General features: G+C 43.7%; 1 protein-coding gene across 1 annotated transcript in view; it reads left to right on the top strand.

Moving 5' to 3' along the window:
* Positions 1-19,397, top strand: part of LOC144467561 (uncharacterized) — a 179,723-nt gene that overhangs the window by 108,121 nt on the left and 52,205 nt on the right. The window contains exon 2 of the mRNA XM_078176419.1: positions 17,793-17,998. Coding sequence (XP_078032545.1) covers positions 17,793-17,998 — 206 coding nt within the window. The remainder of the gene's footprint in view (positions 1-17,792; positions 17,999-19,397) is intronic.

The following is a 19,397-nucleotide window of genomic DNA, read 5'->3' as shown; positions in this document are numbered from 1 at the left end:
TTATTCCGTCGGCCGGCCGACGTAAAAACGAAATAAAAAATACCATCGCGTACCGCGATGCGGTAGCGTTGTAATGGTTCCGCCACTCACCGCCGCGGAATCGTTTCCCCCGCGCCGATTAGATCCTGCCCCGCGGATCGCTCTTGATCCGGCCAGTTAACGTTGATTATCGTTGTGTTTCAGCGTCGCTGTTTCTTCGAAAATTGCTAGTGAAAACACGACGGTAATGCTTCTCAAAGCTGTGTATAACCTATAACATTTTTTCTTTACTTTGCGCCATAGAATATACTGACGAAATTTGAACCTTGAAAACTGGCACACCCTGTATATGTAGAGAGAGATTGATAGATAATTTGAGAGAGAGGGGAAGAGAGAGATAAAGACCAGAATTTAGTCTATGCGCTAAAATATCGGTAGGAAAAGCGTATTGAAACTTATATACATATTGAATATATGTATATAGTATATGTACGTATCTCTATAAGTATGTACGTATATATGAATGTATGTATGAGCGGTACGTGTCACCCGCGAGCCACTTCCGCCATCAAAGAATTAAGATCGCCGCGATTTCGTGGCGATCGGCCGGCATTGCACGCGCGCTCGGCTCGCCGTTTTACGGCGCTTTTACGCGCCGCGATAAAACGGATAACGCCCGTGAGATGGCACAGAACCTATCGGAGAATAAACCGACGGGGAGGATCTGCCGCGACAAAAAAAAAATACGGAAGCGTGCAACCACGTTTTCCGCCTGTGACGAAAGCGGCGAATAGGAAAAGCGTCCTCTTGCGCGGACGAACTGAAACCTCGCGCGATGTCCGATCATCTGGAGCAGAGAAGGTGTTGCTGGCCAAGTTTATTCTCACGTTTGTCCGGTTCAGGTTTTGTCCGCAGAATTTTTCCGAGGCGATTGATCCGAGGCGATCGGATCATATCGGCCGGAACAATAGAAAGGCGACCAAATTGGCCGCGTCGATTTAATATTCGCGCGCGCGCGTGAGAAGAACGGCGATACCCGGTCAAAGGAGCCGGGTGACTTTCAGATGAGCCGGCCGGCGGGCCCGTAAGGGCCGCCCCCACAAAGGAAAGGCATTCTCATTCGCGCGGCGTTCGGACGACGCACGAGTTTAATGAATTTTAGAGCATTCCGTTCACGGCAATAACTTCGCAAAGCCGGCCGACAAAGAATCATTTTTCCCCCCGCCGAGCTTCTCTTTCTTCTGACGGTCGTCCGGGAGAGAGTTTTCCACAGGACACCGGGCACCGAAATTGGACATCCCCCACCCCCCTGAATCACGGGGCAAAGAAGAATCCGCTTGTTAGAAGCGGGGCGGCGTCCGTCTCGCGGCGCGTGCCACAGAAGAATCGAATGCTATTCGGATTCAATCAAATTTTACCGGCGCAGAAAGATTCTCCTCTCTCTTTTTTTCTCCTCTTTTCGCTTCGTTTCTCCCTTAGGTACGGGGCCAACGAGTTTTGTCAATTCTTTCCTTTTCTAATTCGATGAGAGCCTCTCCCGGCTCCGAAGAAATTTTATTAACCGGTCGAGAGAAGCGGCAGCGCTCCTCGCCGAATACAAACTCTCGCTCGGTCTGCGAAGCAGCCAGCCTTGCGAAGAGGTTCGCGACTTTTCAATTTACAGATTCGTTTCGCCTCGTAGATCCGGCACACGCTGCCTCCTCCAAATTAATATAATCAGAGTAATGTTTAAATGGAAACCGGGGAGATGGAGCGCGCGTCGCTCCGGATGGTATTTACGTTACTATTTATCGTTCTGGAACGGGGCAGTCAATTTTCTTTTTGCCGCGCTAGGAGGAACATGTTACAGGAAAATGAATGATACAGAACGAAAGTAGAAGCTTCGAGCTTTCAAACGAGTCCAGGCTCGTTGCTCTGCGAAGATTATTTACAAAATTATTAAGGTTTTAATGTTGGGTGTTTGACGCGTGCGTTTAAGTAGAATAGGCGGCCATGGTCAGACACGCGTGACTCGAGTAAGATAAAATCAGGAATATGGTGTTCATGATTTTGACGAAAGGCAGAAATTATAATTATATAGTATGAAATTACAAGAAACTTTAATTTAAGTAAAGAAGCGATTGTAAATCAATTTTTTACTAAAAATCTTGATCCTAGGACAATTTATGTATTAAAAGATTTAAAGTCTGTCAAAACCTAAAATCTATTCACATTACAATTTAAATATTAAAAATACAGAAAACTGTTAAACAACGCATTTAGGTTAAATTAAAATACATAATAAATATGAAAAGTTCTGGAGCTGTATTTTAGGGCAGAATTTGGAGGGATTTCGTTGATTCGTCGTTTTCGGCAAACTAATCGCCCGTAGGGGCACGGGGTTGCCGTCAAGCTACGAGCCTAATCAATTCCGAGGGAACTAAGAATGACAAAACGGTGCAGGGGGGAGGGGTGGGGATGGGTGGGTGCGCGCGGCAGCACCGTCTCAGCCGGCGAATCGCGCCGCCAGCTTAAACGGGAACTTTACACGGTAATCCCGGACACCTGCGACAGTTTTGGAGCGAATTTCATCTCGCGGCGTACGAGGCTTAGCCCCGCGCTACAAATTTCTGCTCGAACGCCGATCGGGGAAGGTCCTTGGGGCGCGTTACAGCGATACCGGCCGGATTCACGATCGGTTCCAGCCTGGTAACTTCGCAATCTACATCCACCGATCTCCGTTATCGTGGCCGCCCTGTTCCTGGCAACCCCCTCGCCACCCCCCTCGCCCCCCTCTCTTGCCACCGATCTCCTCGCTAATTTCGGCTAATACGACGCGGGGACCAGCCGCGATATACGCGTTCCGCGATTCGGCTTGCCGCGATTATCGCGGTCTCGTGACCGAGAATTTCGGAAACTAGAAAATTAATTTGTCTCTCTCTCCCTCTCTCTCTCTTTCTAGGAAGGGAGAGAGTGGGCGAAGGGAAATTTTGGCGATTCCCTGCACCTGTAGCGTCACAACAAGTCCGAAAACGAGGAGAACTCGTTTCGCGGCTGGAGCGACGAATTTATTTTCCTTTATTTATCTGTTTAAGTTAATTTTGTCAAAGTTCACTTCCGTCACATCGAAAGATATTAAATAAGATAATAAAAAGTTCATTGTAAAATTTTACATGCATCTCCGGATTTCAACAGATTTCTCTTATAAGCAATGAGGATAGGAACACTTATGGAACTGACTGTATATATATAGGGAGAGAAAGAGAGAGAAGCAAAGCTCTCTCCACGGTCGCGATAATTCGCTGTTTTATCTGTAGTTGGTCGGTCCGGCCAAAGTCTGATGAATTTCGAATATTTAATTGAACCGCAGCACAGGTTGGCTTAATCAAGATCAAGCCTTGCGGTTGTTTAATCTTTCGCGGAGGGGGGGTCCCCGAACGCGTACCGACCGATAAAACTCGCTTATGCAGCCGCGCGCGGTCCAACTAATGCCCCGTGATTATGTGCTAATGATCGGCCGACTCGAAATGGATATCGCGACCGAACGTAATTATATCGCGTTTAGGCCGGGGCCGGCCAGTTTCCGGGCGCGTCCCCGCGGCTCGATTTGTTTAACTACGCGCGAGCGGAGACCCGGCCGCGCCGCGGCGCGGTAATGCGCTCTCGTCAGCGCCGCGCCGCCGCCGCACCCCCTCGGTTCTTAATGCCGCGGGCCCGTGATTTTCAGCCACCGAGTTTATGCTATATCCTCTATCATGCACAGTCCAACGATCCTCCATGGCCGTTGCTCGGGTCATCGGAATCATCCGCTGGAAGCCGGAACGGTTTTTAAACCGGCTCGCGACGGCTGCCGTATATATATCCTAGGCATTTCCGTGCTGCGAAGGATTATTAAAAAATACTACGATATAAATACTGTAATGATAATAATAATTATTATAATTATATTAATTATTAGCAATAGTAATAATAATTATAATTATAGGATGGCTTAATTTGAAACAGCCAGCTCAAAGCGAAGGCATTAGGCAAAGCAGGAAATCGGATACAGTATTTAGCGAACAGCAATGGCGGACTGTGCTTCCATTCTACGCGCGCAGAAAACTCATATCTCTGAACTATTATAGTTAATTTTAGATCCAAGGACCTTAGTCATTTTTTAAAGAGAATGGAAAGAGGAATCGATTCGCGTAAAAATAATAGTTCTATCGGAGAAATTGCAATATTACTGTATTTTTCTTGGACGACACTGTCTTCCATCAAGATTTAACCCTTTCCGGCCGAATGGCGACGAGGCCAGGAAAGTTATTACAGAAAGGTGAATATTAATTTGTAGGTCGAATTGTTATAATTTCGACGGGGATCGTTTTCTGGATTCGTCAACGGTTTTCGACAAACTCTGAGAAATATATTACAACTGTTAGTCATACTTTCGAATGGGCGGGAATATAGTGTGCCCTTTCGAAAAATTCGAGTACCATTGTTCCCGCGCATAGAGAACGAGCACGGGCGAATGAAGCGGTCGCCGTGACTACATCCCGCAGTTCGAGCCCCGTCCCGACAAAGAGTGAAATTCCAATTAGCACTAAATTCGACCGAATTTGTTCCATTGAAATAAGTAGACGACGTCGGCCCCCGCGCGCGCGCGCGAGGAAATTCCGCCCGGTTGAAATACGAGCGTGGACCGAGGAACGAATGTTCCACGCCGAAATATATATATATATTAAGTCGCCTGTATTAAAGCAAATTTAATTACCGGCCGCATTAAAACGAACTCTGCGTGCGCAAAGTCGAACAAACAAGAACCGCGGCGCTCGAGCGACGAAAGTGCGTGAACTAATTCGGCCGGAACGGGGAGAAAAAAAAGAGGAAAAAGAAAAAGAAGAATGTTATCGCGTTCCACGGCCGGGAAAGGAGAAGTTTTCGGCCGCGTGAACGAGCGTTCGCAACGAGCCTATTTACCGTCAAATGAAAATTAAATCGTTCGAGCGACCGGAGTTAGAAGTGAAAAAAGTAATTCCGCCCGGAAAAGAGCGCCATCGCGCCGTTAGAAGCGAATTTCCTTCTTTTTTTTTTTCGTCGCTGTAAACGAAAACAAAAAACTGCCGCGCTGTCCGCGTGGATTAGACCGGCAAACGTAATTACAACACCCGGAGATTTTTGTAACATGGAAACTGGCCCGCGACCGCTATTGTTGAATCTGGATGGCAAAATGAAACAGTTTTTTTTTTAAACGACGGCGTTGTTCGTCTTTTGTGTTTTATTTATCACTGATATCTCTGATAGCAAAAGACTAATTTCTGGCGAATTTTGAAAATTTATTTTTATCGCAATATATTCGAGCAAAATTCGACTATGATTTCTCGAATGCGAAAGAGTTCTAATAGCATCCCCTATGATAAATGTGAACTCTTTAGTTTTATTTTAATTAATTAAATTGCTTTAATTATGTGGGGATTTTAGTGTCTAATTGTCGACGACGAACGTGATAATTCAACCGGGCCGGCGAACACTTCCGCGAGGTGCTCGCGCACGATTACCGGTGTGTTGCTTCAATTTAGGATCTCCCATAATGCACCTGCGCGACGCGGCGCGGCTCCCGTTCTCGCCACGGCCCGGAGATTTTTCCGTTTCCCAGACCGAGCGCGCCGACTTGGACGGTTCAACAGGGAAAGTTCATTCCGCGATCGTAACTGCGCCGGCGACGGAATTAGTTTTCGCACTTACGATTCCCCTAAGTGGCCGGCCATTTATTCAACGCTTGCAACCAGCGGTACCTAAACATGACTAACGTATATTGTTTCGCAACAGCCGCGAAATTCGGTTTATTTAAACTTTCCGCGATTTCCATTAGGATGTACAGGACGGTAGTAGAGCGACTTCTGCATTCTCGTGCAACTTTCGCAATGCGCGGTGAATGTTTGCGATAAATTTTTGGATATATAGCTTGCGTGGTTGTAAGAGGGATATAGTATGTGGCACGTTTATTATTTTATAAGCGGAACTGTTAATTTTCTTTTCTTGAATGAAATCAGATATTTTATATCAGAATCTAGGTCAAAGGGTACTGGTTTTTAGCGGTTTTAAAAATAATAGTTGGCGAGAAGTTTGATTTAGTTCTTGGAGAATTTCCTTCGCTTTTTAGGGATCTGTAAAAATTCCTGATAATTGACCAGCGTCTCGATCTTTCAACCCAAGAGATCATTCAATAATACCAGGCTAACATTATCAGATACTCGCACGAGCCGTCCACGCTAGTCGTCGACCCGTTCCCGAAAGATGGCGAACGCAAGTGCTTGTACATACACGCGCTGGCATTTAATTACGGCCCTGCGCTAGGAGCATCGTCGAGCGTCGACTGCATCGAAAAACTAGTAATCGTGGAATCGAGGAATTGAATCGCTCCAATTTCGGGCAGCCAGGTGAAATAGAGGTTCGCAGCGTGGGGGCCTGGAGAGAGTGGAGGGGGGAGAGAGAGTAGAGGGAGAGGGGACCACGGTGCGGGTATGTTTGAGCCCGGGGTACCGGCCTAATTACGTGGATAATTATCGGCGGCTGATTGGTAGGCGGCGTTAGTGTGGCCGACTAATGAATATGGATAAATCGTAAGTGTCCCCGATATTGGTTTCCGGCGGACCGGTCCACGGTAGCAATATCGCTGATTTACGGATTCCATAGCTGCGGATCGAAACGATGATCGCTCCTATTTACTGGCGGTACGTGAAAATTGTTTTGATTCCCAGGCGGGCGTCGGCCCCGCAATGCGAAAAACAGTTTTCAAGCTGCTCTCGGCTTTAGCCGGGGGCTCTTTGTACTCTTTACCGAGTGATTTCGACCCCTTTCCGTTCTATGACAAAGGGTTTTAGGAGAACTGGGAAACTTCAGAGACGTGCAATGTTTCTGATTCATTTCGAGTGTCTTTTAGACTAGTTGATCTTTGTTTCTGTCATTTTTGTGTCTTCTTTCTCTGTTTGGTCTCTTTTCTTTCTTCTCTGTCTTCCTTCTCTGTTTTTTCTCTCTTTTCTCTATATTTTCCTTCTTTTCGCTCTATTTTCCCTCTTTTCTCTCTATTTTCCTTCTTTTCTCTCTATTTTCCCTCTTTTCTCTCTCTTCTCTATATTTTCCTTCTTTTCTCTCTATTTTCCCTCTTTTCTCTCTCTTTTCTATATTTTCCTTCTTTTCTCTCTATTTTTCCTCTTTTCTCTCTATTTTCTCTCTTCTCTCTATATTTTCCCTCTTTTCTCGCTATATTCCCTCTTTTCCCTCTATTTTCTCTCTTTTCTCTATATTTTCCTTCTTTTCTCTCTATTTTCCCTTTTATCTCTCTATTTCCTCTCTTCTCCTACCCCCCGCGTATCTCTCACTCTCTCTTACAATCTTGTTTCCTCTCTCTCTCTCACTTTCCACCCCCCTCGCGGTCTCGAAAAAGCGTTCAGGCGCCGGCAGACCGCGAAAACCGAAAACGGTTCGCCGAGCCGTCGGCATTTTCCGGCGCGGACAGAGCTCTCTTTCCAAGCCGCGGCCGCGCGATAATCGCTCGAAAATCGAAATTCCACGGTCAGATTGCTCCGCACTCCCCCCGCTCCTCCTCCCTGTTGCCGGCGATTAGTCCGCAGAGAAGCCAGAGCGAGCCTTTTAAAGTTTCGCTGACCCGGTTCCGCGACGCGTTTTCAACGGCGCCGCGGCCACGTTGATTCGCGGTTTGATTTTTCGGCGCGGAATTTCCGCGCGAATACATCGCGCCCCTCCTCGTCCGTGTCTGCGTTCCACGTCGCGAGCGGCGACGGACCCCGAGATCAAAGGGTTAATCGAAAAATATATGTTGACGATTGAAAATTATATTTCTAGAAAATAGAAATATAATTTTCTTATAGAAAAGAATATATTTTCATCTTTTTATATTAAAATTGATGGAAGCCTAAGAACTAAATGTTAATTTTAATTTCGACAATGTCCATTTCGATCGCGCGCTTGTTTTTCTTTCGTCGGCGCAGGGGCCGGCTGTTCTCGCCGACGGGAAAACAGCAATTAAACCGCGAGATCATTGTTATTTAATTCGCGGACGCGTAACGGCAAGATTATTATTCCGCGCTCAGTTCGCGGCGGTTGTTTCTTGATGCTCTCCTCTCCCCCCCAGAGCTTGTTTAACCCTCGGCGCAGCTACCGCGAGAGTTGATTTTAGGCGATGAGTTGAATAAGTTAACCGGAGAACCGTTCGTAAACAGCCCCCCTCCCCGATAGAATGTTGACGGATACACATTATTTTGGAACTATTCCGTGCTAGCGTTTTTTAATAACAACGCGGGCCGTGGGAAAGTTTATTTATGCTTCGAGGCGAGCCTGTTTCATTCTCTCATGCGAGAGAATGTTTCTTTTTCTAGGCGTCGTGGTTCTTCTACTGTTTCTCCGGCCGATACTACTGACCTGAAATGATAGGTCGACCGTGCGTCGACCTGTTCCACTTGTTTGCCAATTAGCCGACCTATTGTCCAATACTAATTACTAGTAATTACCAATATTAATTATTCGAATAATGAGGCAGGCATGATAGAATTTTGTACGAGGCAATTGCATCGCTGAACTAATTTTTATTGGATTGTTGATCTTTAATTGTCACAAAGGCGTCAATGGAGTGTATAGAGTTTCGCGCAAGTAGATAATACTAACATTGGTCAGACATTTGGAAAATCGAATAGAAATCTTTCTAGCTTCGTAACTGGATTGCGCAGCTTTCTGTAAAATAACAATTTTTAGACTAGATCCTAGAAAATATAAATTAAATGAAAATGTGTTTCTTCCTTCAATAATTTTGTTAATAACATTGAATAATAAAAACGAACGATATTCAGACTGCCACTATACTATTATTCTCTCTCAATCTAACAGAAATTAAAAAGTAAAGATTATTAATTATTATCATCATTATTGCTACTACTATTATTATTATTTTTATTTTTATTATTACTGTTATTAATACATTTTAGTATTATTCCCAGTTCCCCAAAATGCTGCCTCGAGCCATCAAACAGCGAAAAACAAACTCATAGGAACGTTCACGGCGACCGAAACCGACCGATCACGTGTTAATTCCCACTTCCGGCGCCAGTCGAGCGTTTTAACAAGCTGCACGTTAAATATTGATTTAGAAGAGATACAAGCAAGAGGAGGGAACGTAGACCGGCGCGGCCCGGCCACCACCGTCCGTGTATTTTTACCCGCGTGTTTCTACGAGGAGCGGTTAAACTGCGAGGTTGTCCGTACGCTTGATCCAGACTTATTCACGGGGAACGGTCCCCGCGGGATATGACTGGCAAACAATATTGTCTACGCCGCGGTGCACACCGCGGGTACTCGACTTCGGGAAATTATTGCCGGGCCGGCGGCCGAATTTCTTATTTAGAGTCGACGACGGTCGGTTCTCGCCGGCTGAATATGTCGACGATCTTTTATCCGTCGCTGCAATGGAAACAGCGAATTCTACGGTACTATGGATTCTAGTGTGACCACAGGAATTCTACGGTCGCGTGAATTCTAATGTGATCACATGAATTCTACGATAGAATGAATTGTACAGCGACCGCAGGAATGGTGCTGCGATAGTAAGAATTGTATTGTGATCATATGAGTTCTACTGTGATCGCAAGAATTGTATCGTGACCATATGAATCTTACTGTGATCGCAAGAATTCTACTGTGATCACAAGAATTCTACTGTGATCATATGAATTTTACTGTGATCGCAAGAATTCTACTGTGATCGCAAGAACTCTACTGTGATCACAAGAATTCTACTGTGATCGCAAGAATTCTCCTGTGATCGCAAAAATTCTACTGTGATCGCAAGAACTTTATTGTGATCGCAAGAATTCCATCGCTATCGCATGAATTCTAATATGACCGCATGACTTCCACGATAGCATGATTTCTCCTGCGGTCACAAAAATTCTACTGGGATCACAAAAATCTTCCTATGATCACATAACTTCCACGATCGCATAAATTCTACCACGATCGCATGACTTCTTCTACGATCATATAAATCCTACCACGATCCTATGAATTCTACCTCGATCGCACGATTTCCACGATCGCACGAACTCCCCCGGGGCGGCGTTCGCATAAATTTCTCGACGATCCTAAATGCAGATTATTCTTAACCCCTTGTTGCCCGAATTCGGCCCGTCGCGATATAAATTGTAGACGCGGGAATCGGCAGCTGCTCGACGTCGAGATTTTAATTGTAAAAAAGAAAGAAAAAAGAAAGAAGAGGGGAGCGTGGTCGGCAAGGGCTCATTTGTCGAAACACGGTCGCCGACGTGTCAATTACCGGAAAATACCGGGTGTACCGCTGAATAATTCATCGGTTTCTTAACGGGGCTGGAATACATTCCGGCCGACCACGTGCTTGTTAAAAATGGCGCGGCGAGATACAGATCAATACCTTCTGTATCATCGAGGAGAGAAGTTCCGAAACGCGTTTATTATAAAACACGTTAATTATCGAGACATTAATACCTAGTAATTATCGAAGAATTCCTGATGCTTAATTCTCGAAAAATTAATACCAATTAATTACCAAAGAATTCCTGATACTTAATTCTCAAAAAAGTTAATATTAATCATTATTAAAAAATTAACGTTACCTAATTCTCAAACAGTTATTATTAATTATTCTCAATAAAATTCACGTCACTTAAGTCTTTAAAAATTGATACCAATTAATTATCAAAGATATTAATATGAATTAATCATAAATCGCAGATAGCGGAGAATTAACAGGAAAAACTTGCTATAACGTTCCTAGATAAATTATGTGATCCGGGAAAATAAGAGTACGAGGATCGCCGGGGATCGTTAATTGACACGTCGGTCGAACGAACGCGCGCGGATGCGGAGATTCCACGGAGACTGTGTGTGCATTCCGAAATTGCAGTCTAATTTATACGTGATTTCCGTGGCGGTCGGGGATGCCTCGATCGATCCGGGATGCCTCGAATAGCTGAACCTCTGGGGTATCGTTGATCCACGGATCCGGTGCCGCCATCTTATAGACGCGATAATCCGGATTACTTATCCGCGAGCAGAACCCCCCGGCTGCGGTGTAGACAGGGGGTCGGACGCTCTAACACAGGATCCTCCTCCTCCTCTCCCCCCCCCCTCCCCCCGGCTAAATACAAATTTACTCTAAATGGAAAAACATCCCTCCTTTTTCTGCTTATCCGTTCCGGGGCCCCCGCCATTATACCCGGTGAACCGATCATCGGAATCAGATTACGCGAAGCCCTTTCTTCTTTCCACGGAATCTTAAAACGAAACGCGAAACGGCCCGGCGAAAGCTGAAACATTGACAGTTTTCCGTCGACTTGAAAGAAGATGCAACCCCGTGACTTTAAGCTACCAGTGGCAATTATTTATTAAACTGTTATTAGTTGAGATATCGAGAATTTTTGCGTTTATGGATATTTTTATGACGAACTTAATTATGCTAAAAATAATTCTGTAAATATATCTTTTATATTAGAAAAGAATTTTTTTCTGAATTAATAATCGACTTGCCACCCCCTTATTATAAACTCTTCTTTTTCTATTAATTTTTTCAACTGATGTTTTTCAATTACCTTATCCCATCGCTATTTCTCAATTATTTTATTCTACTGCCCTTTTTCAATTTCTGTTTCTCTATTCTTTTTTCTCTATCACCTTTTTCAATTGTCTCGGTCAATTACTTTTTGCAATATCAACCCAATCTAAAGAAATTTTTTCTTTTTATATCATTACTGAACAAATTAGTCAATAGAGCATCTTAAAAAAAATATTCAAGTCAATTAGCCAAATTTAAAGAAAGTTATATGGCATTTGAAAAGGGAGAAAACGTCGACACAGTTTGCAAGTTGTAAAATAACAGTAAAAGGATTTCCACGGGGATGTAAATTTGCATGGTGCTCCGCGATCCAGTAACCAATAGACGGCGGTTATTTTTGCATTTGTTTAACACGCGGTTCCCAGCGCGCGTACAGGATTATTATATGTTAACAATGACGAATCATTCGGTCGGCGAAGAGAATCTTCTGTTAATTCCGACTTTTCGACGGCGAGGCTCATGAATATGTAAATTCCGTGGAAGACTCGCGCCGAGACCCGTCTAGGAATTCGTGGCCGACGAATACACTTTCCGCATTTCCGCGATGCCGACGCGCGATATTCCTGCGTTTGCGGCGGTGCATGCAGATTCTGCGAAGTAAACGGTTATCGTACGATTACCATCTTGAATTCGGATTTTTGTAGGAGAACGTACATAGCGAACATAACCTCTGGAAGACGCGAATCTGCATAGATATCAACGGGCTGCTAATTAAGCGGACGGATCGCGTTGAGCATTCTTCAAACGCCTTTGGAGAAACGATTGGACCAACCAGTTAGCTTTCCGAGGTGTCGTTTTAAAGGGGAGACTTCCCTCTACGAGACCACGGTGAAATTATAGCGAAGAAAAATTTTTTAAGATTAGGATGTTTGTCTAAAGTTGCATAATTTCACGAGACTCGATTCTTTGTTTTATCGTTCTTTTTAGAGCTGCGATTATTTATATTTATTGTGTTTATTATTAAGAGTAAAACAGCAATTAGTTGCAACACAGAAGGTCGCCTTAACCCTTGGAATACTCAGTCAAGACTCAATTTCATCTTCATAAATTGTACTAAATTATATAAAATCGTACACAATTGTACTAAATTATATCTAGCTGGTTAAAATAGCTATTTTAGATCTAGGCTTAAAATGGCTACGAGTGCAAAGGGTTAAAGACAAATAAGTGTTAATCAACGCATCGTGAAAGGAGTCTTAGTGCAAAGGGTTAACAATAAATCTCAGTGTCGGTTCGCGAAAAACACTTCCAGCGCTCGAAAGAATCGCAGGAAACCGACGGACGGTGTTCGATGCGTAATTACGCGGCGGCAGGGTAATTTGTTGGAGAAAAATGGCTTGGTAAAAAAGATCGAAATCGGTTCGAGAAAGCCGGCGCCGGCGAACAAGCGAAGGATTACCGGGCGCATTGATTCCCTCGTAGAAGCCGGCCATTCCTGCGCGAGGCATTTAATCTTTCAGAAACGCTTTTCCGCCTGGCGGATCTTTTTCCCCCCCACAAAAGTTTTCCGGCCGCTTTTATTAAATCGCGGAAAAGCGAAGTTTCCCTCCCCACTGCCGTGCGGATCCGATGAATTCATTCTCGAACGAGTCGCGGCGGCGACAGGGAGGCCGCCAGGGAAAGAAGATCGATTGCCGGAGCAAGCGTTCGACCGACTTATCGGCCGAGAGAACAATAATTAGCGCGAAGGTATCGGCGAGCGAGCGTCCATCGGAAAAACGTTTCCGGCACCGTGATTTCCACGATCGGGGAAACGATCGCCGGCTACTTATGTTCCTCTCTCTAGGAGCAGACGGATGGCTTCGTCGGCGAGATGTACCTCTGTCCATGGGGGCCGATCGCCGACGTTTCGCCATCGATCTTACGACGCGGTCGAAACGAACGAGGTGGAACATCTGCGCCACTTCGAGCATCACTCGATAGCATCCCTCTATCGTCGGCCCTTTTGGAGAAGGGACAATAATCTTCTCGGACAATGATCTGATCCTATTGGTTCAGTTTTACCCATGCGATGAGCTATAGACAGCTGATATCGGTCGAACGACACGGAGTTACCGATTCTTGAGAAATCGACGATATTTGAGCTAGTCTCATTTCGTATCAAAGCATAGTACAGCCATGAGATTATACTCGTTTTGAAGCTTAAACTTTCTACTTTTGCAACGTGGTATTCATTATTTTATAACAATTTTTTGTATGATCGTAGCATCGAAAATTAATGACACGTATTTTATAGAAAATGTGAAATATTCGAATGCGTCCAAAAAGTTTGAAAAATTTTTGTCGCAAATTGCTATAATACAGATTTGTAGAGTAGAGTTTCCCCTTTACAACGAGATATCAAAAGTTAATCTACGATTTTTTTACGCCAGTTTATTGAAATTTTAGCGAAGAATATGCCGGCAGACTTAAGTTACATCAATACGAGCAGTTTCGTGTCTCCTTCTAAGCGTGATAAAACCGAGAGAAAAAATCGTAGAACGATTCTTCAGCAGTCATTTTAAAGGGAAAACTATGCTCTTTAAATCTACGCTAACCGCATTCACCAGAAAAATTTATATCGCTCCCCAGAGACGCCTAAAGTTGCAGAATAATCGATTGTCAATTGCTCGAATTTGACCCCACCGCACTGTTCCATTAAAATTATGTTAACACTGTTAAAAAAAATCGTAGATCAAATCTGAGGAGCTGTTTTTAAAGAGGAAACTTCAATCTTCAAATCTACCTTGGGTAAATTGATGAAAAAAATTTTCTCGCGTCCCCAGAGAATTTTAAATTCGTCAAAGTTCAACAGAATTTAAAACCCCCAAAAAATACCTTAATTATTCTTCAATATTATATATCTTTAATTACCGTTACTTTATCATACAAAAATGACTTTAATAAAAACGCACTATATATTGTTAAAATAACTACAAACTTCCAGCTTTCCAACGAGCCGAAACGGTCCACCGTACGATTTTTTCAGCGCAGACCGCGATAACGGTTTGTCGCCGTCCGCCCGGTCCCGGAAAATAAAAGCGAAAGAGCCATTGTTAATGCCACGCGTGCGGCGTTGCCGCGTAAAGATCCGCAGCCTGGTAATGACATAACAGTAACATTGACAGTAATTGGGTAGAGAGCCGGTCGCCAATAAAACGATCAGTATTCACGAGCGGCGCGCGCGGGTATCCTCCGAATGGAGACGGTGTAATTTAATTACGCTTATTGAACGGCGTGTGCCTGATCGAACGCGATACGTTCCGGTTGTTTTTTCGAAAATTGCGTCGAAGTGGCCTGGGCTCGGGCACGCGAACGTCGTAACGATCGACGTTATTATTTCGATGCGGTCTCGTAAACGCTTCGCGCCGACTACCGGCAAGATTTTACATTGGTCGACGGTGTCTGTTTTCTGGATCGCCATTGGACGATCGCAATTGCCGCGGCGATCGCGAATAATTGGCGAATAAATTGGCTGTTTATTACGAAACCGGCGCGAGTCCATTTTCTATTATTTAGAGACAATTGGAGCTCGCTGTATCTGGCGATTAAAAAGTATTCATTAATTATGCTAGGTTTGACTATGTTTCTAGTAAATTTGTCAATGTTTAATTTGATTATATAAATTTATTTCAGGCGAATTTTACTAAAATAGTATACATATTTTTGAGTTGATTGTAAAAATTGTTTAATCTGAATGATGAGGAACTAAGTGTCTCTTAAAATATTATATATTTAAATATAAAATAATAAAATGTTAACATGATAAAAATAACATGTTTTTTAAATATTTTTTTATATTATAAAAGAAAATCGAAAAATCGAGCAAAAGTACAATTTCAGTTTACTTATATAGTTCTATCGTTATTCTTATATAGTAATAATACAATAATATGGTAATAATATAGTAATATAGTAATAGTATAGTAATATAGTAATAATAATATTTTTGTTATAAGCCGTACGGTATACGTCGGCGATAATAATTAACTGGCCGCCGGTTTAATAACAGCAGCGTTCATAATAATAACGCGTTAATGAACTGATAAATATTGGCGAGGACCTAGCCCCGGACCTGATCCGCCCGGGTTTATTCATCGCTCTAATTAGATATTCCGGTGCGTCTTCGCCGGAATATACGACAATTACGGGCCGTCGCCGGCGCTAATCTAATCGCGCGAGCAAAGTCCATTTAGACCGCCAAGTATCTCTTTAAAGGGATCAGCGTGGGTGCCCCCGGGTATTACGGCCGTGCCTGGAAAACGTCTAATCTCGACGCCCGCCGGCTTCCACGTTTACACTCGTCTCATTCGAGCGAGTAACGTTTCGCTCGTCACGCGCTCGCTCGCGTCCTCCTGCAACTATCCTCCTGCTCTTTCCTCCTTCCATGTCCTCTTGCTCTATCTTACGAGAAAGCCCGCGGAGCCTCGTAGAACCACGTAGAATCTCGTAGACACTTAAACTTCCACGGTCTTATCTTTGTTCATTCGCCGGCGCCTCCTAATAAAAGAACCTCGCAAACCAGTAGTATTTTCACCGTTAAAACAACATTTGCCGACGCGAGCTTCCGATCGAACAGTGATTCCGCGCCTGCCTGACGTTTTAACCGTCGGCTCGGTAACCATAGAAATTCACCATGGAAATAGCTTTTTCAAGAAACAGAAATCTGAGTCTCTGACTTTTGGAATATTGTCGATATTCAAAAATTCATAGCTTCGTTATAAATAGTCGTAGGACGATGAGACTTGACGCATTGTAAAGCTTGAAGAGTATACTTTTGCATGGTATAAATTGTTTTTATGGAAAAAATTTTTTCTCGAAGTAATAAATGGGAAACTGAGGATGCCTTTTATCTGGAAAAAATGTGAATTGAAATGCTTCTGAAAAACATTGAAAAATTTTTTCAGAAGTTTTGTTTATAGTAGATTTCAAGATCAGAGTTTCACCTTTACGATGGTGTAAAAAAATTTGGTCTACGATTTTTTTTCACCGATTTATCGAGCTCCAAGTGAAGGGTGTTCCGACGATCCAAAATCCGCCAAGAGGGGCCAGTACGCTCTCCACTAAAACTGCAACAAAGTGACCATAAAAAAATCGTAGATCAATTTCTGCTAGCTCGTTGCAAAGGGGAGACTTTGTTCTTCAAATCCTCGGTAGTTTCAATGACCTAAAAAATTTTCCAAAGCTTCCACAGTCGTTCAAATTTGTGTTATCGTCAAGAAGAAACGTTCACTTTCTTTTCCATTTAGTACATTGTTTAAAAAACTCCTCGACAAAAATACATTACCGGGTGCAAAAGTAGAGACTCCAAGCTTTAAAACGAGCCCACGTGGATGGTCTTGCGATTGTTTTCCGCGGAGCAGTAAAAGCACGAAGGTGGCCGGTGTGTGGCACGAGGCAGAAAATACCGTCCATTTCCCGGCTATATTTTTAATGGACATTGATTTCTGGTTCTCCTTCGGGTAACACACCGATTCCCAGCAATCCATCGCAGGATTCAGACACCGAGCACAATTTCTCCGCAAACACATCCCACTTATTCGGCGGGGCCGAACAAAAGCATCCCTCCGCGGAACGCAGCTCGCCGTTTCTCGATGAAACATTCCGCGGCATTTATCCAGCGAGAGGCTTTCGCGAAACATTTTAACGCGGACGCCCCTTACTCGCCCCCTATCCACCCCCTAGCCACCCTCTTTCAGCCCCTAGCCAGCCTCTTCTAGCTCAATTCGACGGCGTGTACTTTCTTCTATCATTTTATTGAAACGCACTGTATCTTATCCGATCTGACGTTCGAGTTCTCGAAGAGCTCGAAAAGACGTCTATTCGCGGCGATGCACCGTCAAGTGCACCTGGAATTATGTTTCTTTCAATGTTAGCTAGAGCAAACCATTGGGAACTGGTTTTAATATTAATATATGATATTTATGAGAATTTTGTCTGTAATATAAGGTATTAATATATAATAGATAAATATATGCATAATATTGCTTATTTTATATATATATATATATATATGCGTATATAATTGTAAATGTGACGTATACAAACATAATTTATAATAATATTATAATATAATATAATAATAATATAGCACAATGAAATGAAATATAATATAGTATAATATAATATATAAATTAACGAACCACGTTCCAAGTCTTATTAACAGCTGCATCCCCAATAGGCAGGTGAAATAACGAAGTCTTTGTCGTTACAGGTGCGACCGGATTGAAGGATCTGACAATCAACGTTCTGCCGATGGTGCGATCCGGCGACACGGTGACATTGTCCTGCGACTACGACCTCCAGGGTGCCCCGCTCTACAGCATACAATGGTTCCTCGAGGAGACCGAGTTCTACCGATACGTCGCCGATCGGGACCAGCCGTACAACTCGTACGACGTGGCCGGCATACACGTGGACGTGAGTATATCCCCGGCAAATTGGCCAATAACAGACTTTACGAGCTCTTCCTCGTCTCGTTCTCTTAGCCCTCGCGCCACCGGCCAATTCCGCGCGCGAGCGCGGCACCCTTTGCCCAGACACATTGTAGCATTTCGACGGCCCGATTTAGGGACTTTACGGCCGTGAAAGTGACTCCGTGTGGGGGGGGGCGAGACGCCGCCGGAGTCGTCGAGAGGCCGCACACGTTCGCCCGGACCGTTTCCTTACGAAAGCTTTAATATCTTCTCGCACGAAAGCCCAAGGAAAAATTTATTACCCGTGCAGCGGCGACTCGATCACGCGCTCTCGTTACTTTATTCGAGGAGTCGGGAGACGGATTTCGGTTTAATGTTTTGAATATAGATGTTTCTAAATATTGCTGAATACTAATTTATTAGGGTCTGATTGTTATGTTAAATATTGTAGAATTTAAGAATGGTGGAGTTATGATTGATTTTTATAGTTTGGTCAGGAATATTGTAATATATTAAAATATATCGAGGTTGTTGGCATGGCAATCACATTAATCTACCAACGTCAGTATAATAATAATAATTTACATTGTTAATATACAAATGATACTAGAACAATTCACTTCCAAAATTCTAAGATCCAAAATAAATTGCAATTTAAAGAAAGCTTAAAAATAAATCTCGAAATCGCCCGAGCCAATAAAACCTATAATAAAAAAAAATAACCAATAAACCAACGAAAGGGAACGCTGTGTCGTCGAACGGGGGCGCACTCTTTTAAAACGCGGCGGGAAGAGGCAGTTTCGAATATCGCCGTAAAAAAGCCCTGTCAAATGATAGAATCTACACGGTACTTTCTTCTGTTATTCGAAAGAAATCGCGCCGCCACTCGCCTTATCTCGGCTGTTTTCGAAACAGCCGGCGCACCGGCTGATAAATGGTGCGTCGTCTCTGCCCGCGCGTCCTTGTATCGCGACGGCAAAGAAAATCGCAGCTTTTTGCCATAGGGGGTGAACGAGCCCGCGCGCGCGCGCGCCCATCTCTCCACGAATAATGTTTCAACCCCTCCCTCCGCCGACTCTGTCTTGCCCAGAACGAACGGGGGGTGGGTGGGTTTTGCAACGGCGAAGCCTCTTCAACGAACGGCCGACGATCGTGGCGAATCATCGGTGCATTTTTTATATATATCTTTATAACTTCCTTTTTACTTTTAATAATAATAATAGTAAGAATAATATTGATAATATTCCTACTTTATACAAACCTAATGCATTTCGTCCATTTACAATTTCACTTCCACGTGACTAATGCAACTATTATACTATTAACCCCTTGCACTCGGAGCTATTTTAATTGAAAATTTAAAGTAGTCTCCCTGACCTATAGTATTTATTTATTATAATATT

This window comes from Augochlora pura, chromosome 3 (assembly GCF_028453695.1).
Source record: "Augochlora pura isolate Apur16 chromosome 3, APUR_v2.2.1, whole genome shotgun sequence".
NCBI lineage: Eukaryota > Metazoa > Arthropoda > Insecta > Hymenoptera > Halictidae > Augochlora > Augochlora pura.
This window is presented reverse-complemented; position numbering and strand designations above follow the sequence as displayed.